Source organism: Phyllobates terribilis, unplaced genomic scaffold (genome assembly GCF_046119375.1).
Source record: "Phyllobates terribilis strain yellow unplaced genomic scaffold, ASM4611937v1 Scaffold_9__5_contigs__length_417890890, whole genome shotgun sequence".
Lineage (NCBI taxonomy): Eukaryota > Metazoa > Chordata > Amphibia > Anura > Dendrobatidae > Phyllobates > Phyllobates terribilis.
This window is the reverse complement of record NW_027362769.1, coordinates 10751887-10771129: the sequence shown is the minus strand read 5'-3', so window position 1 is coordinate 10771129 and position 19243 is coordinate 10751887. Positions and strand designations below refer to the sequence as shown.

At 41.9% G+C, this 19243-nt stretch overlaps 1 protein-coding gene across 1 annotated transcript in view; it reads right to left on the bottom strand.

Annotated features, from left to right (window-relative positions):
• Window positions 1–19243, bottom strand: part of TRPM2 (transient receptor potential cation channel subfamily M member 2) — a 1046990-nt gene that overhangs the window by 737216 nt on the left and 290531 nt on the right. The window contains exon 14 of the mRNA XM_073646321.1: window positions 14520–14870. Within this exon, the coding sequence (XP_073502422.1) occupies window positions 14520–14870 (351 nt within the window). The remainder of the gene's footprint in view (window positions 1–14519; window positions 14871–19243) is intronic.

Below are 19243 nucleotides of genomic sequence, written 5' to 3'. Positions count from 1 at the left end.
TCCTGCTGTCACCATAGTTACCCAGTGCCCAGTCAGCGACATGTAACGCCCCTGTCCATGCCTACTCGTCCAAGTGTCTGTGGTGAAATGCACCCTGTCACACACAGAGTTTCTCAAAGAAGCGGTGATGTTGTGTGCGACATGCTGGTGGAGCGCAGGCACACCTTTCTTTGAGAAGTAGTGCCGACTGGACATCTGGTACTGGGGCACTGTGACGGACATAAGGTCTCGAAAATCCTCTGTGTCCACCAGGCGGAAAGGCAGCATTTCTGTAGCCAAGAGCTTGCAGATGGTGAAATTCAACCTCTTAGCTTTCTCATGGCTAGGAGGAAATGGTCTTTTACTTGTCCACATCTGAGGGACCGAGGGCTGGCTATTGTGCTTAGACGGGGTTGATAAGGGTGTCCCCGGCAAACTGCCGGTCTGTGAGGAAGATGCAGGCGGACATGTTAGGTTGCCTTGATCCAAAGGTGGTGCTATCGATGTCGGACAGCGCTCAACACCAGCTGGTGTTACCACCTCCAAAGAAAATGATGACCTGCCAATCACGCTGGCTGTTGCGGGTAAAGAGGTGGCAGGTCTGCGCCCCAAAACAGGTGTGACTGCTGTCCCCCCAGTCACAGAGGATGAAGAGGCCGCGGATGCACAAGATATGGCAGACGGTGGTTGGCCCGGCCGGCTAGGCCGCATTGTAGCACACTGAGCTTCCCACTGCAACTTATGCTTCATGTCCATGTGCCGGTTCATGCATGAAGTACTCAAACTATGTATTTTTTGGCCTCTACTTAGCTTTTGCTGACAAATGTTACAGATAACACGAGTTGGGTCATCTTTATCGATCTGAAAAAATGCCCAGGCTATGCAAGGCTTAGCACCCATGCGACCTGAAGAGCCACCACGACTTGTGGTGAGAGGCAGAGTTCTGTTTGAGGATGCAGTTGTTGACGTGCTTCCAGTACTACGTCTCTGTCCAGGAAGGCGCAACCTGACCTCGTCGTCACTAGCATCTTCCTCCACCTCCTCTGCTGACCTCATCTCTTGGCTGACTGTGGGTTGACAGTAAGTGGGATCTCCGACCTCATCATCATCACCCTGTGCGTTATCACACCCGTCGTCCTCAGAGCCAACCTGTTCCTGCCCTGACAAAAAACTAAAGTTGTCGCTCCAATCAGGTATTTGAGTCTTATCATCGTCTTCCTCATTGTCTCCACCAACAGGAGTTACAGTTTGGGAATGAGGGTCTACATTATGGTCAGAACCTTCTGCGTCTGGTCCTGGATCCGACTCATAAAGATTCTGGGCATCAGTGCAGATCATTTCCTCGTCTGGATTCACAGAAGTGCTGGAGTCGACCTCTGATTCCCAGGCTATAGTATGAGTAAACAGCTCTGCAGACTCAACCATCTGTTCTACCTCATACTCAGACGGGCAGCTGGAGATTTGGGAGCTGTGAGGAAGCAAGTGCGATTTGGGTGACACCTTTGAGGACTGGAGTATTTGTGATGTTGAAGTTGATGTGGAGGAGAGCCCACTTAAAGGAGCACTTGATATCCATTGAAGCACCTGCTGTTTTTGTGCCTCATCTGGAATTTGTAGCGATTGGCGTGGCCGTAAGAAAGGGATCTTATCACATTGTCCGCTAAAAGAAGTAGACATTTTAGTTTGGCTGGAAGATGGTCTTTCTTCTGCAGATGTTACTGTTGCTTTAACACCTACCCCACGGACACAACCTTTTTTCCCCTTCCCAACACGCCTATTCCCCTTTCCACCAGCAGCAGGCCTTTTTCCACTCATTTTGGTGGTTAACTAATTCACAACTCTGGAGTTGTTTGCACAAAAAAACAATGGATGGTAACCGAGCAGAGCTGAGTGGCCAAACTGTGGTATTAGGCCAAAACTATTGGCTGGGTTAGATGCAGAAAAAAATTATTTTGAATTTGCAACCTGATGGAGGTCAGTATAGATGGACTAATACAACAAGTCCCACACACAGCTAGAAGCCCAAATATTTTTTCAGAGGTACTGTAGATGCAGATAAAAATTAGTTTTAATTTGCAACCTGATGGAGGTCAGTATAGATGGACTAATAGAGAAAGTCCGACACACTACTAGAAGGCCAAATATTTTTTCAGAGCTAGATGCAGAAAAAAATTATATTCAGTTTGCAACCTGATGGAGGTCAGTATAGATGGACTAATAGAGAAAGTCCGACACACTACTAGAAGGCCAAATATTTTTTCAGAGGTAGATGCAGAAAAAAATATATTCAGTTTGCAACCTGATGGAGGTCAGTATAGATGGATTAATAGAACAAGACCCACACACAGCTAGAAGCCCAATATTTTTTCAGAGGTAGATGCAGAAAAAACTATATTCAGTTTGCAACCTGATGGAGGTCAGTATAGATGGACTAATAGAACAAGTCCCACACACTGCTAGAAGCCCAAATATTTTTTCAGAGGTACTGTAGATGCAGATAAAAATTATTTTTAATTTGCAACCTGATGGAGGTCAGTATAGATGGACTAATAGAGAAAGTCCGACACACTACTAGAAGGCCAAATATTTTTTCAGAGCTAGATGCAGAAAAAAATTATATTCAGTTTGCAACCTGATGGAGGTCAGTATAGATGGACTAATAGAGAAAGTCCGACTCACTACTAGAAGGCCAAATATTTTTTCAGAGGTAGATGCAGAAAAAAATATATTCAGTTTGCAACCTGATGGAGGTCAGTATAGATGGACTAATAGAACAAGTCCCACACACTGCTAGAAGCCCAAATATTTTTTCAGAGGTACTGTAGATGCAGATAAAAATTAGTTTTAATTTGCAACCTGATGGAGGTCAGTATAGATGGACTAATAGAGAAAGTCCGACACACTACTAGAAGGCCAAATATTTTTTCAGAGGTAGATGCAGAAAAAAATATATTCAGTTTGCAACCTGATGGAGGTCAGTATAGATGGATTAATAGAACAAGACCCACACACAGCTAGAAGCCCAATATTTTTTCAGAGGTAGATGCAGAAAAAAATATATTCAGTTTGCAACCTGATGGAGGTCAGTATAGATGGACTAATAGAGAAAGTCCGACACACTACTAGAAGGCCAAATATTTTTTCAGAGGTAGATGCAGAAAAAAATATATTCAGTTTGCAACCTGATGGAGGTCAGTATAGATGGATTAATAGAACAAGACCCACACACAGCTAGAAGCCCAATATTTTTTCAGAGATAGATGCAGAAAAAAATATATTCAGTTTGCAACCTGATGGAGGTCAGTATAGATGGATTAATAGAACAAGACCCACACACAGCTAGAAGCCCAATATTTTTTCAGAGGTAGATGCAGAAAAAAATATATTCAGTTTGCAACCTGATGGAGGTCAGTATAGATGGATTAATAGAACAAGACCCACACACAGCTAGAAGCCCAATATTTTTTCAGAGGTAGATGCAGAAAAAAATATATTCAGTTTGCAACCTGATGGAGGTCAGTATAGATGGATTAATAGAACAAGACCCACACACAGCTAGAAGCCCAATATTTTTTCAGAGGTAGATGCAGAAAAAACTATATTCAGTTTGCAACCTGATGGAGGTCAGTATAGATGGACTAATAGAACAAGTCCCACACACTGCTAGAAGCCCAAATATTTTTTCAGAGGTACTGTAGATGCAGATAAAAATTAGTTTTAATTTGCAACCTGATGGAGGTCAGTATAGATGGACTAATAGAGAAAGTCCGACACACTACTAGAAGGCCAAATATTTTTTCAGAGCTAGATGCAGAAAAAAATTATATTCAGTTTGCAACCTGATGGAGGTCAGTATAGATGGACTAATAGAGAAAGTCCGACACACTACTAGAAGGCCAAATATTTTTTCAGAGGTAGATGCAGAAAAAAATATATTCAGTTTGCAACCTGATGGAGGTCAGTATAGATGGATTAATAGAACAAGACCCACACACAACTAGAAGCCCAATATTTTTTCAGAGATAGATGCAGAAAAAAATATATTCAGTTTGCAACCTGATGGAGGTCAGTATAGATGGATTAATAGAACAAGACCCACACACAGCTAGAAGCCCAATATTTTTTCAGAGGTAGATGCAGAAAAAAATATATTCAGTTTGCAACCTGATGGAGGTCAGTATAGATGGATTAATAGAACAAGACCCACACACAGCTAGAAGCCCAATATTTTTTCAGAGGTAGATGCAGAAAAAAATATATTCAGTTTGCAACCTGATGGAGGTCAGTATAGATGGATTAATAGAACAAGACCCACACACAGCTAGAAGCCCAATATTTTTTCAGAGGTAGATGCAGAAAAAACTATATTCAGTTTGCAACCTGATGGAGGTCAGTATAGATGGACTAATAGAACAAGTCCCACACACTGCTAGAAGCCCAAATATTTTTTCAGAGGTACTGTAGATGCAGATAAAAATTAGTTTTAATTTGCAACCTGATGGAGGTCAGTATAGATGGACTAATAGAGAAAGTCCGACACACTACTAGAAGGCCAAATATTTTTTCAGAGCTAGATGCAGAAAAAAATTATATTCAGTTTGCAACCTGATGGAGGTCAGTATAGATGGACTAATAGAGAAAGTCCGACACACTACTAGAAGGCCAAATATTTTTTCAGAGGTAGATGCAGAAAAAAATATATTCAGTTTGCAACTTGATGGAGGTCAGTATAGATGGATTAATAGAACAAGACCCACACACAGCTAGAAGCCCAATATTTTTTCAGAGGTAGATGCAGAAAAAAATATATTCAGTTTGCAACCTGATGGAGGTCAGTATACATCGACTAATAGAGAAAGTCCGACACACTACTAGAAGGCCAAATATTTTTTCAGAGGTAGATGCAGAAAAAAATATATTCAGTTTGCAACCTGATGGAGGTCAGTATAGATGGACTAATACAACAAGTCCCGCACACAGCTAGAAGCCCAAATATTTTTTCAGAGGTACTGTAGATGCAGATAAAAATTATTTTTAATTTGCAACCTGATGGAGGTCAGTATAGATGGACTAATAGAGAAAGTCCGACACACTGCTAGAAGGCCAAATATTTTTTCAGAGCTAGATGCAGAAAAAAATTATATTCAGTTTGCAACCTGATGGAGGTCAGTATAGATGGATTAATAGAACAAGACCCACACACAGCTAGAAGCCCAATATTTTTTCAGAGGTAGATGCAGAAAAAAATATATTCAGTTTGCAACCTGATGGAGGTCAGTATAGATGGACTAATAGAACAAGTCCCACACACTGCTAGAAGCCCAAATATTTTTTCAGAGGTACTGTAGATGCAGATAAAAATTAGTTTTAATTTGCAACCTGATGGAGGTCAGTATAGATGGACTAATAGAATGATGCTATGCCCAAAAGATTTTACTTCACTAGGTGCAGTAAAAAAATTGGTATTCTATACACAGGTGGTATATCTTGCAACACAGATAGGCTACTCCACTGACTAACACACTCTGCAATAGGCCAAAAAGGATTAGCTTTGCTAGATTCAGCCAAATGCTGTGAAAAAAACTTGCACAGCACTGGCACAGACCTGCCTGGCAAAAACTGATAGGAACTCATGTAACCTAGTCCTGAAAAGGACTCCAATTACAATTAGTCTTTACTCCCACAACCTATCTATTTAAGAGCACAGACCTCCCTGATAAAAGTCGTAGGAAATGCTGTAACCTAGTCCTTAAAAGGACTGCAATCACAACTATTCCCTACTCCCAAGCTATCTGTATATTTGTGCGAAAATTGGCTTGAAATTAACAAGGTATAGTGCACACAGCAACAGCGGTGCCGTCTAACACGCAGCTGCAGCAGTGAGAAAATGGTGGCGACGGGGAAAATGGCTTGGTCTTATAGGGCAAGGACATGTGACATACACTGCCAATGACACATGCCCTTGCTTGTGTGAAAAAAAGCACTTCGCTCCGTGTGTGCGCTGCTGATAGGCTGACAGATTGCACCTCCCCACTGTAAATGCGGGAAAGAGAAAAAAAAATGGAGATCTTCATTGTTCCTGCAGAGATCCATCCCCTGCCCCTCCCCCCACCCCGCTGTACACTCAAACTGCGTATTAACATTAATTTTCATCATTACTGAGAAAAAATCCAGTTATGATTTTGGTGCACGAACAGTTATCGAACATAACCTCGAACAGCCGAATTTTTCTCAAATTGTTCGTGTTCGCCGAACGGCTCGAACACCGCCCAAAACAGCTCGAATTTGAGATTGGCGAACAGTTCGAGTAGAACAACGCTCATCTCTAATAACAATCCTCCACAAGGTGGGTTCCCTCAATCAATTATGCCCAAATCTACAAGATTTCCCCCCTTGTCTCTCTGTCCAGCAGTGGATATTTTCACTAAACTCGTCACTGAAGATTTCTTAAAATTATCCACAAAACGCAAGTTTGATAACCTTACACAACAACATCGCCATGCGTTACAACAACTTCAAGAACTCAGTGACGTTGTTATTAAAGGTGCAGATAAAGGGGGAAATATTGTAATCTGGCCTATCCAGAAATATGAGCGTGAGGCATTTCGACAATTGAGGAACCCACACACCTACACTAAATTAACATCTTGCCCTCTGACCTACTTCTCGGCGAAGCTACAGGATATCTTGACTCAGGCCCTTGACTGTGCAATTATATCCAAAAAAGTATATGAGGGACTGACGGTTGCCTTCCCTAGGACCCCGACTTTTTATCTGTTACCTAAAATCCACAAGGACCCCGTCGATCCTCTGGGACGTCCGATTATGTCCGGTATTGGGGGGCTATGTAAGCCCATATGTAAATTTATTGATCACTATTTGAAAACTTTAGTAGCAAATTTACCGTCTTATGTAAAGGACACGATGGATGTCCTCACGAGGGTCGACGGTGTCACGGTGGATGATGGGACTCTCTTAGTCACTGCCGACGTTGAGGGGCTCTACAACAGCATTGATCATAATGATGGGTTGGATGCGGTCCGCCTTTTCTTGGGGGCCTCCGACCAGGACGGCCCCATGTGTGAACTTATCCTGTAGCTGCTGGAGTTTGCCCTGACCAACAATTTTTTTGTTTTCAAGGACCAATTTTATCTTCAAAAGCAGGGCACGGCCATGGGGGCGGCCTGCGCTCCCTCCTATGCGAATCTCTTCCTAGGGCAGTGGGAAAGAGAGGTTTTTGATGGGGAGTGCATGCCGGCTGCCAGCCATGTGCTGTGCTGGCTAAGATATATTGATGACATTCTATTTTTGTGGTGGGGCTCTGTCTGGCAGCTCGAGGAGTTCATACATTATCAAATTGACTTATACCTTTGACACCAGAAGAGTGGACTTCCTGGATACCTCCTTGAGCGTAGATGCCAATGGGGGTATCCAGACGGACGTCTTTAGGAAGCCCACTTCAGTCAATTCTCTGATTCACGCTGGGTCTGCCCATAGTCCGGCCACTATTGAGGCTGTCCCGGTCGGACAGTTCCTGAGAATGAGGCGGATCTGCTCCACAGAACAGGGCTTTGAACGCCAGGCACAAGTCTTAAAACAACGATTCATAGAGCGTGGTTATAGTCGGAGATGTATCAGAAGAGGATACGATAGGGCTAGAAAGACCTCTCGTATCTCCCTTCTCCATTCCAAGACACCAGTGTCAGGGAAGGATGACATTATTCGGTTCATCTCTACCTATAACCATGAGTGGGACCATATGAGAGCAATCCTCCAAAAACACCGGGACATATTGATGGTGGAGCCCGTCCTGAGGGGACACCTCAGGGACAGTCCATCTATGACACCCAGGAGATGCCGCAACCTTGGTGACATCATCAGGAATAGCCATTATGTAGCACCTACACCACGTTTATTTGGTTCAAGTGGCCCGATAGTGGGTAATTTCAAATGTGGACACTGTGTGGCATGCCCCAATGTCCTACGTTGCACTAGCTTCCGTTCGGCTGATGGCATGAAGACATTTGACATTAGACATCACATCACTTGTGGTATGTCTAATGTCATCTACTATGCTACCTGCAGCTGCTCACTAATTTATGTTGGTTTGACATCAAGAGAGCTGCGTGTACGCATACGGGAGCATGTAAGGGACATTGTGGCGGCCACCTCGGCAAATGATCCAAGTCAACTCAAGATGATACCACGGCATTTTAAGGCCAAAAATGATTGCAACCCCTGCTCCTTTATGGTGCGTGGTATCCGATAGTTCCTCCCACCGAGTTTTAAATAGTTCATCAGAAATAGGAAAAGAGGGGAACACCTGAACTCGAAGTCCCCTCGGGATTACTTCCCCTTGCAGATATTTCTCAAGGAACGCATGGTTCCACCAAACCTTGGTGCATTTCCTCAAAAGCTCTTTAAATTTAGCCGCAGCCTCCTGTACATCTCTGTCTCCCCCGGACTCAACCTCAAAATTGTCTTTTAATGCATCATCAAGTAACGTGAGCCACGTGCTGTCACGCGCTCTATAATCCATATTGGTAATGGCAACAGCTGTGAAAAACACAGATAAATTAATCAAATACACCAAAAATGCCATCTATGTATACAAGAGAGGTGGGCAGCCACCTGTATTACAGATGCCTGTCCACATGCATGCTGAAACAGCATAAACGAAGGAGGAGAAAAACTCAGCATATAATGCAGGAAATATTTATTCAATAGTACACAATAAAAACAAATGAGAATTCTGACAATGAGGTAGTCAGATGATAAAGTTCCCTGAGCCGCGCGCGTGCGCCGTGGATGGCACACTGGCCCCACGTCACGTGATCAGCGGGGCACGCCCCCGGCATAGCTGGCCACTTCCGGGTGCGTGCCTCGCCGATCAGCTGTCTGCACTTTGGATCTTAATGGGAGAGATGCATGCATATATATGCATCTTGGGGCACCATGAGGATAACACTTCTTGCCCTTGATAAAGCGGCCTGGGACGCCGCGAAACGTACGTTGGGCTTCTCACCCTAATCACAACTTTTTTTCTCTTCCGTCTGTGCTGTGCTTCCTTGTCAGGTAATTATCCCGCTGGGTTAACATGACTTTGGTGTTTGGAGTTGGGCATAGAGTCTTATATTAAGAACATTGTTTCTGTTATGATCTGCTACAAGCACTAAGGAAAGACAGGAGATCTGTCCCTACAATAGAACTAAACTGGATCCCTACGATGTAACGGGGAACCTGATCCTGCGATCAGACCCGCTAAAGTCCTCAGCTAGTCTGTACGAAGACCTATAGATGCAAGGGAGAGATCCCTACAAGATCTAGGGACTGGGATAAAGTTGGACACCTCCTAGCAGAAATTGTAGCAGTAAAAGACAAACACACAACATAGAACATAGAGGTCAGAAGACCTAGCAAAACTAACAGAGAAAGGTAACAGAGCACCAAGCTAGCTCAAGAGTAGTAATACAATGAAGTCCAGCAAGGCCAGGAGGGCGGAGCAGGATTAAATAGGCTAAAAAGGTCATGTGACCAGCAAACTAGAAAAAACCAACAGGAGAGTTCTAACAGTGCCCCCTCTTCTAAGAGGATCCTCCGGATCCCCTAGGCCCGGGCTTATCAGGAAACCTCCTGTGAAACGCTCTGACAAGTCTGGAAGCAGAAACATCATCCGCCCTCACCCATGAGTTATCCTCGGGTCCGAAACACTTCCAAGCGACGAGATACTGCAAACTCCCTCTATACCGTCTAGAATTTAGGATGCGGGAAATTTCATATTCCCCATCCTCCACCACCGGAGGAACAGTGGCAGAGGCGTCACCAACCGACACATCAGCTCTTTTCAACAGAGAGACATGAAACACCGGATTAATCTTCCAGGAGGTAGGAACCTCCAACCTAACAGCAGATTGGTTAACTATCTGAAGCACCTTAAAGGGCCCTACAAATTTGGGACCCAATTTTTTAGAAGGAATCCTCAATCGCAGATTCTTAGAGGACAACCAAACCATGTCACCAATAGCAAACGAAACCTCTTCCCGTTTCCTATCAAAGTACCTCTTAGATTTTTTGTTAGCCTCCTGAAGATTATCACGCACATCCGTCCAAACTCTCTCCAAATCACCGGAAAAACTCTCCTCCTCAGGCACAGCCGATACCAATTTGGAGAATGACCCAAAAGACGGATGTCTCCCAGAACAACAAAAAAAAGGCGAACACCCAGCAGAAGAGGATGTATGGTTGTTAAGAGCAAATTCAGCAAGTGGCAGAAACTCAGACCACCCCTCTTGATTGTCTGCCACAAAGCAACGCAAGAACTGCTCAACATCCTGGTTCTTTCTTTCTGTCTGGCCATTAGACTCAGGATAATATCCCGATGAAAACGACAAATGAACTCCTAACCTGTCACAAAAGGCACGCCAAAAACGAGCCACGAACTGAGGTCCCCTATCAGAAACAATGTCAGTAGGAGCGCCATGTAGTCTGACAATTTCCTTGACAAAGGCCTTAGCGAGTGTCTTAGCGCAAGGCAGTTTGATGAAGGGAACCAAGTGACACATCTTGCTAAAACGGTCCACGACCACCCAGATGACCGTGAAACCTTCAGAGGGGGGAAGGTCAGTAATAAAGTACATAGCCAGATGTGTCCAAGGTGCACTAGGAACCTCCAGAGGGCAAAGCAACCCCGCAGCAGGAGCATGCGAAGACTTAGATCTAGCACACACAGTACATTGACGCACCCACTTAATGACTTCCTTCTGCCATCCAGGCCACCAAAAACTGCGACCCACAAGTCTCTTGGTCTCAGAAATTCCTGGATGACCTGCCAACCGAGACTCATGACACTCAACAAACAAATCTCTCCTAAAAGTCCTAGGCACAAACAACCTCCCATGGGGAGTGTTAGATGGGGCATTCTCCTGCGCTTTAAGAATCTCATCCTCCAAAACGGAGTCCAAAGCAGCAATCACAACACCTTCTTGTAAAATGCTCTCCTCCTCCTCCTCAGCACCGACCATGGGAGAAAAGCTGCGAGACAAAGCATCCGCTTTAACATTCTTGGTACCCGGGTTGTAAGTAACGGAAAAATTAAACCGCGAGAAAAAAAGTGCCCACCTAGCCTGACGGGCATTCAAGCGCTTGGCAGCATCAAGATAGATCAGATTTTTATGATCAGTGAAAACCTGAATGGGAAATTCAGCACCTTCCAAGAGAAGACGCCATTGTTCAAATGCGAGTTTAATAGCCAGCAATTCCCGATTACCAATATCGTAATTAAGTTCAGTCTCAGAACATTTTGTTGAAAAAAAGGCACAGGGATGTACTCCATCCTTGCTTTCCTGAGACAACACCGCACTGACCCCCACAGAAGAAGCATCAACCTCAACCAAAAACGGCTTAGTCACATCAGGCTGCATAAGGATGGGAGCAGAGCTGAACCTCTCCTTTAGAAACACAAAAGCTTCAATGGCCTCAGTAGTCCACTGAACCGCATTAGCACCTTTCCTGGTGAGATCGGTCAGTGGTTTGACAATAATAGAAAAATTTTTAATGAATTTTCTGTAATAATTGGCGAAACCCAAAAACCTCTGTATCGATTTCAAACCAATAGGCCTAGGCCATTCCTGCACAGCTTGAACTTTAACCGGGTCCATCTCAAAACCTTCACTGGAGATAATGTAACCCAAAAAACTAATTCTCTGTACAGCGAACTCACATTTCTCCAGCTTAGAAAAAAGCGAATTGTCCATTAATAACTGTAAAACCTCACGTACGCTCCGCCAATGAGACTCCAGATCAGGCGAATAAATCAGAATGTCATCCAAATACACAACCACATTTTTGCCAATCAAAGGTCTAAGGATGTCATTAATAAGATTCTGAAAAAATGCTGGAGCACTGGTAAGACCAAAAGGCATAACCAGATTCTCAAAATGACCCACAGGAGTGTTAAAAGCAGTCTTCCATTCATCACCCTCCTTCATGCGCAACAAATTGTATGCCCCCCAGAGATCAATTTTAGAGAACCACTTGGCCCCCACTAACTGGTTAAACAAATCAGGAATCAATGGCAGTGGGTAAGGATTGCGTACAGTAATTTTATTAATCTCACGAAAATCCAGACAAGGACGTAAACCGCCATCTTTTTTTTTTACAAAAAAAAATCCAACAGCCACAGGAGACTTGGAAGGCCTAATGTGACCGGCGGCCAAGCTTGTCTGTATGTATTCCTCCAAAGCCTTTCTCTCAGGAATAGTAAGATTAAATAAACGACTTTTAGGAAGAGTCGCTCCAGGGACAAATTCAATGGTACAATCATAGTCTCTATGGGGAGGCAAAATTTGTGACTCCTCCTCAGAAAAAACTCTCCAAAAATCCTGAATAGGTACAGGTAATTCCCCATTTTCCACCGCAGCAATACGTCCGTTACAACACTTGTCATAACATTTAGGGCTCCAGGACTTAATTTCATTGGTAGACCAATCTAGTACAGGATTGTGAAATTTTAACCAGGGCAACCACAAAATTACTGGAGAAGGCAAATTATTTAATACTACCAAATCCAAATTCTCTTGATGAATACCATTAATAGTGAGGGGAAATTCACAGACCTTGTGAGTAACACTCTTCAAGGGAGAGCCATCAACAGAAACCACAGCAATAGGGGATGACAAAGGTTTAGGTTTTAAATTAAGTTTTTCCAAGAATCCCCCATCAATCACATTCAGAGTAGAACCACAATCCACAAATACCCAAAATTCAATTAATTCATCCTGAGCAGCGGTAGTAGCAGATAGGAATACTCCCTTAGTATTTAAACAGGCTATACGTGCATGACTGACCATTTTTTTTTCTTTGTTCATACGAAGCACACAGTTCTTAATAAAATGACCAGAATTTCCGCAATAGAAGCACAAACCTTCAGAAAGCCTGCGGTCTTTTTCCTGAGAGCGGGGTGCCATCGCCCCAATCTCCATCGGCTCTCCTTTGTCAGCACAGACCCTCTCAGGACTCGGAGCTGACATAGCAGAGGATTTGCTCTCATTAACCCTTGCACGCAGTCTCCTGTCCACCCGTATAGCTAATTGCATTGCCTCCTGCAAGTTTCCAGGTGTGGGATAAGCAATCAGCAAATCCTTAATCCTTTCACCTAGCCCTGCAAGAAACAAGCTTTTCAAAGCTGAATCGTTCCACCCCACCTGGGCAGACCACCGATGGAAGTGAGAACAATATTTTTCCACATTACCTGATCCCTGCCTCAGATGTCTCAATTCAGACTCAGCAGATGAGACACAATCAGGATCATCGTACAACAAACCCAAAGCAGAAAAAAAACTATCCACTGATCTAAAGCACGGATCACTAGGTTGGAGAGAGAAGGCCCATCCTTGAGGATCTTTGCGCAAAAGTGACATTATGAACCCTATGCGCTGTGATTCATCACCTGAGGATCTGGGTCTTAAACGAAAATACAATAAACAAGCATTTTTAAAAGAAAAAAAATCTTGTTGTTCACCAAAAAATAGATCAGGCAGACGTACCTTTGGCTCCACAAAATGTGCTCCAGAACAGCTACTCACGTGTTGTTGGAGCTCGGCCACCTCCAGAGAGAGTCCCTGCAAGCGTTGAGCCTAATCTTGAACCGAGACCATGATGGAAAACTGGAGGTCTTTCCTTAGAGAATTTTTTTTTTTTTGGGCTGGACTTACTGTTATGATCTGCTACAAGCACTAAGGAAAGACTGGAGATCTGTCCCTACAATAGAACTAAACTGGATCCCTACGATGTAACGGGGAACCTGATCCTGCGATCAGACCCGCTAAAGTCCTCAGCTAGTCTGTACGAAGACCTATAGATGCAAGGGAGAGATCCCTACAAGATCTAGGGACTGGGATAAAGTTGGACACCTCCTAGCAGAAATTGTAGCAGTAAAAGACAAACACACAACATAGAACATAGAGGTCAGAAGACCTAGCAAAACTAACAGAGAAAGGTAACAGAGCACCAAGCTAGCTCAAGAGTAGTAATACAATAAAGTCCAGCAAGGCCAGGAGGGCGGAGCCGGATAAAATAGGCAAAAAAGGTCATGTGACCAGCAAACTAGAAAAAAACCAACAGGAGAGTTCTAACAGTTTCACCCCTATCCCTGTCTATTTAGCAGCTAGTGGGATCATGATATATACATTAATCCTGTGACCTCTATTCCAGCTCACTTGTTTAAACTTACTATTATTTATAATCTTAACTTTTCTTGTGGGCAATGTGCAATTATGCTAATTCACAGATTTATTACAAATATATCATAATATATTGACCTGACCTGTTAGCACTTTATCATTTGACTACCTCATTGTCTGAATTCTTATTTGTTTTTATTGTGCACTATTGAATAAATATTTTCTGCATTATATGCTGAGTTGTTCTGCTCCTTCGTTTAAGACCATAGACAAGTTTAAGAGAAAGAAGTCACATACAGAAAAATGAAAAAACAAACATGTTATTCCAGATTAATAATAATAACAATAATAATAACCTACATTTATTTTGATGTGTGGGACGGCTATAGACAGTCTGGGTCGTTCTGCACATTTGGGCTTTGGATAAAGGTGTTTTGTGAAGTCACCCAGAAGTTCCCTCAGAACTAGAGACACATGGTGAAGACGAAGTTTTGATGATTTTCTGAATTCTAATCGAAAACTTTCATCTTCAATAATCTTTGCGAGCTTGCTATGGAACAAACATGATGGGTCCGTGTTGTTGTACAGATAAATTATAGTTTCTTGTGTAGCGAAGTCTTCCAGGCGCACACCGTGCTCCAAAAACAGCTTAACAAAATCAGGTTTATTGTCAATCAATGCAGCTGTCATGACTGGATGAAGATCTGAGGGCTGTAACATACAGAAAATAAGTTACAACATAAAAATTAAACATTCGCTTGCCATGTATAATAATGTTTTAATTTTAACAGAACAGCAATTATTTCAGACAACATGACAAGTCTCACAAGAAATTTCAACAGATTCTTATACCTCGTTTTAATAAATCATGCAACTTTCTACTAAATGGGGGTGTATTATCAGAGCAAGCTTGAGGTATACATTACGATTTTGCATAAAGAAGGCAAGGACTCAGAGCTATGCTTCATCTATAGACACATTTCATTATTAAAGGGGTATTTTATTTTTTACTATGGGCCTAAGATCTAACAGGTGGTACTCCCCCCTATATCCTTATAGACTGTAAGCTTGCGAGCAGGACCCTCACTCCTCCTGTAACTGTTGAACTATGTGTTACTTTATTATGTGTTTTTTGTCTGTACATGTCATCACTTAATTGTAAAGTGCTGCTGAATATGTTGGTGCTATATAAATAAATATTATTATTATTATTATTATTATTATTAAGAAGGGCTGCTCTGTTGATGTAGAGCAGCTGATTAGCTGGCAGGAGTGGTCTGTGACTGCTCTGAGACAGCGCCAGGTAGCTGCCTCTGTTAGAAACTACCTGCCTGTTGGTTTTTAGACCCATAGTTAAAAAAATAAAATAATCCTGGACCTCCCCTTTAAACATAAAACTCAAATATGGGCAACATTACTGCCATTTAGAATTAAAAGATACAGTAGCTTCCGAAGTTGACACACACAGAGCAAATTGGATTTGCAAATGGAAGAGAGGGAAGACATAATAAATTCAGATTTGCTATTCACTATGCACAATATACTAAGAGACCCCTTATTTTTCTTGGTACAGATGCTGAGACAGCTTTTGACAGGATTGCACGGGACTTCATGAGACAGACTCTAGAAAAATCTAACTTCCAGCGCCCTTCATCTTATCTCTTTTCTTTACATAAACAATGGCATGGAATAAGCCTGCCCACTATCACACTTGCTCTTTATCCTGACCATGGAAACTCATCTTCAAAGACTTACAAAGGAGAGATTGACAGCGGCGCTAATATTAACAGGTGCCCATTGGCTGCAAATAATGTCACAAAACCACCGTATGACTAGTGTAAGAAAAACAAATATAAATACATCTGATTTGTGCATAATAGGACCAGCAGTGCTGAGGGCGAGTAAGGAGTTGTTTAGTTGTTATATTTAGTTGTGCCAATATGCATAAATATGAATAAATATGAAACTGTCTCCTTTAATGTGCATAGAGTTAGCGAATCAGTAATGTATTCTCAGAGGACACCAAGTAGATGTTAAAAAAAAATAGGTACATGCAAGAGTGGTAATTAGCACAGACTGTTGAATCGTACCTCACAAAGAGTGCCTCAGAAAGAGTTAATCTCGCTTGCAGAGCAGTGAATATGAGATGTATCTCATGCTTCTAGTCCAAGTTCCAGATAAGTAAGTTCAGCATGTAGCTTCAAAGTGTTTGAGTTGTGCCCCGGCTTGTGGTGCGCGCTCTCGAAGTAGATCCTCCTCGAGAGGAAAGCTGACAGAGACTCACAGCGAGTCAAAGCATTCGTGATGTCACACTGTCAGAGTAGTAAGGATAGCTGCTTGGACCAAAAATCTTACGTGTTTCGGAAAACAACGGTTTCCTTCTTCAGTGATGGTCCAAGTATGGTAGGTGGATCCTTAAGTGCAAGCTCAAGTGGTGTCAATCATCTGAGTGTCTGTCACTCATTGGAAGGCAAAAAGTTCAACTTCGCTATTCAGTCATTTCTAAGTCAAAGATCCACTTGCTTTCAGCGCTTGACATCAGCTTTATGAAGTCTCCTCCACCCAGTGACTATGAACTTTTTGAGTCCCCCATAGTTCTGTACCAACCACAGAACCCTCATGATTTGCTATGTAGTGTTTTGAGAGGTGATGGCCACAAAAAGTATTCCTCATGTTTTGTAAATGTTCACCAATAAGTTTCTATAGAGGGCATTTAGTGCACCCTACATAAAAATTGGTGCATGGGCAATTTAAACAGTAAATTACACCCAGTATACTGCAGACTATGTGATCTATAATTTTAATATCCGTGTTTCCTTTATTGAAACTCAAGGATTTTTTTGTGCGTAAGGTCTTGCATAACCGACAGTTTTTGCAAGGAAAAAAGCCCCTGGGGGTGTGGAGAAGAGCGTGGTATTTCCTACTGTCCATGGTTCCCAGACTGAAGGGGCAATGAGATTCCCAATATTGTGGGCTTTTCTAAATATAAACCGGGGGTGAGTGGGTAACTTAACCCAATGACTTTGTCGTCCTTTGGATGTTTCAGTATTTATTTACGATTTTTAACAAAAATTTAGTATTAGCATTGAATTGGGTAATGATTGGTACGTCCACATCATCCACCTTGTTACTTTTTTGTGGTTTTGATTCCTGCAATAAGTCTTTACGTGAGTTTTTTTTAATAATAGCCTGTGTTTTTTCTAGAAGTTCACTGTCGTAGCCCTTAGTGATAAACTTGGCAGTCAGTCTTTTTGCTTCATTGTCATAGTGATGTGTGTTACTGCAGTTACGGTATAATCTCATGTACTGGCTTTTAGGGATGCTCATTAACCAACTGGGTTAGTGACAGCTATTCATGGAGATACAGCTATTTGTATCAGTGGGCTTGATGTACAAGCAAGTACCAATATGCCCATCTTCAATGTATACGGTATATTCAGATCTAAAAAATGTATTTCTTTAGTGCTCAATATAGATGTAGAATTCAAGTAAAAATCATTTTTATTTATTTTGGTTAGAAAGGTAAAAAGAGAATCTTGGTCACAGGTTCGGGAGCAACACACCACCATGGTAGATGGCCTCCTCTTCCCATCTGCCAACAAACAGGTTCGCGTAGCTAAGTGCGAACCTGGTTCCCATGGCAGTGCCCCACAGCTGAGTGTAGCAGTTCATCTCATGTAAAAAATAAGTATGTGGTAAATTGAAAAACATACAATCCCTAATGAAGGATATTTGGTCTATAGGGAAGGAATTGGCCTTATTAAGAAAGTAAGTGGCTGCTTCACAGCCTTTGTCAAGTTGTATAACTATGTATAGGGAGGTGATGTCTAAGGTCACAAGGATATAGTTATCCTGCCACTGTAACTGCTCTAGTTTTTGTAGAATATATTTACTGTCCAGTACATAGGCTAGCAATAGTGGAACACAGCTCTGAAGTTGATGGTCCACATATCTAGATAAACTAGATGAATAAGCAATTAATTCCAGAGATTATGGGACGTCCTGGTGGATTAGCAGGAAAAAACAAGGAGTGATCCAGCATCCAAAAGTCTTCTTTAAAATCAATAATCCTTTATTGGAAAAGTATTTTAAAAATCATATGCAGAAAAGTCACAGCCCCCACGGGAGGAGGTGATGTACCGACGCATTTCAGACCTTATGGTCCTTAATCATTGTATGATTAAGGACCATAAGGTCTGAAACGCACCTGTACATCACCTCCTCCCATGGATTATAATTTGGTGGTTCTCCTGTAGTTTCCTAATGGCTTTACGTTCTTGTGAAGTAAGGTTGTATTTAAAATGAATACACTTTTTGTTATTTGTCCATCTAATTTCATAAATTATACATTTTTGAACAGTATCAAAGGAATCAGTGTATTCATGAAGGGGGTGGAAATTAGATTTTTTCTTTAGCTCAGTATGAATGTAAGTTTGATGCTCGACATTAATACTGCTGTCAGTGTTACTATTTGAGTTCTGGCTAGAATTACAAAGGCTTTTTTTTCATAAAATGTTTTTTGATAGAGAATATTCTCATAAATTTTTTATATCAATGAATGCCTGGAATTTATTGAATTTAGTTGCTGGGGTATATTTCAATCCTTTCAGGAGTAGAGAAATTTAATTGGAAATTTGGTGAAAATTATTGAACATTTTGCAATTTTCAAACTTTGAATTTTCATGCCCTTAAATCAGAGAGATATGTCACACAAAATAGTTAAAAAATAACATTTCCCACATGTCTACTTTACATCAGCATAATTTTGGAAGCAACATTTTTTTTTGTTAGGGAGCTATAAGGGTTAAAAGTTGACCAGCGATTTCTCATTTTTCCAACAAAATTTACAAAAACATTTTTATAGGGACCACATCATATTTGAAGTCACTTTGAGGGGTCTTTATGACAGAAAATACCCAAAAGTGACACCATTCTAAAAACGGCACCCCTCAAGGTGCTCAAAACCACATTCAAGAACTTTATTAACCCTTCAGGTGCTTCACAGGAATTTTTGGAATGTGGAAGAAAAAAATTAACATTTAACTTTTTTCACAAAAATGTTACTTTAGACCCAATTTTTTTTA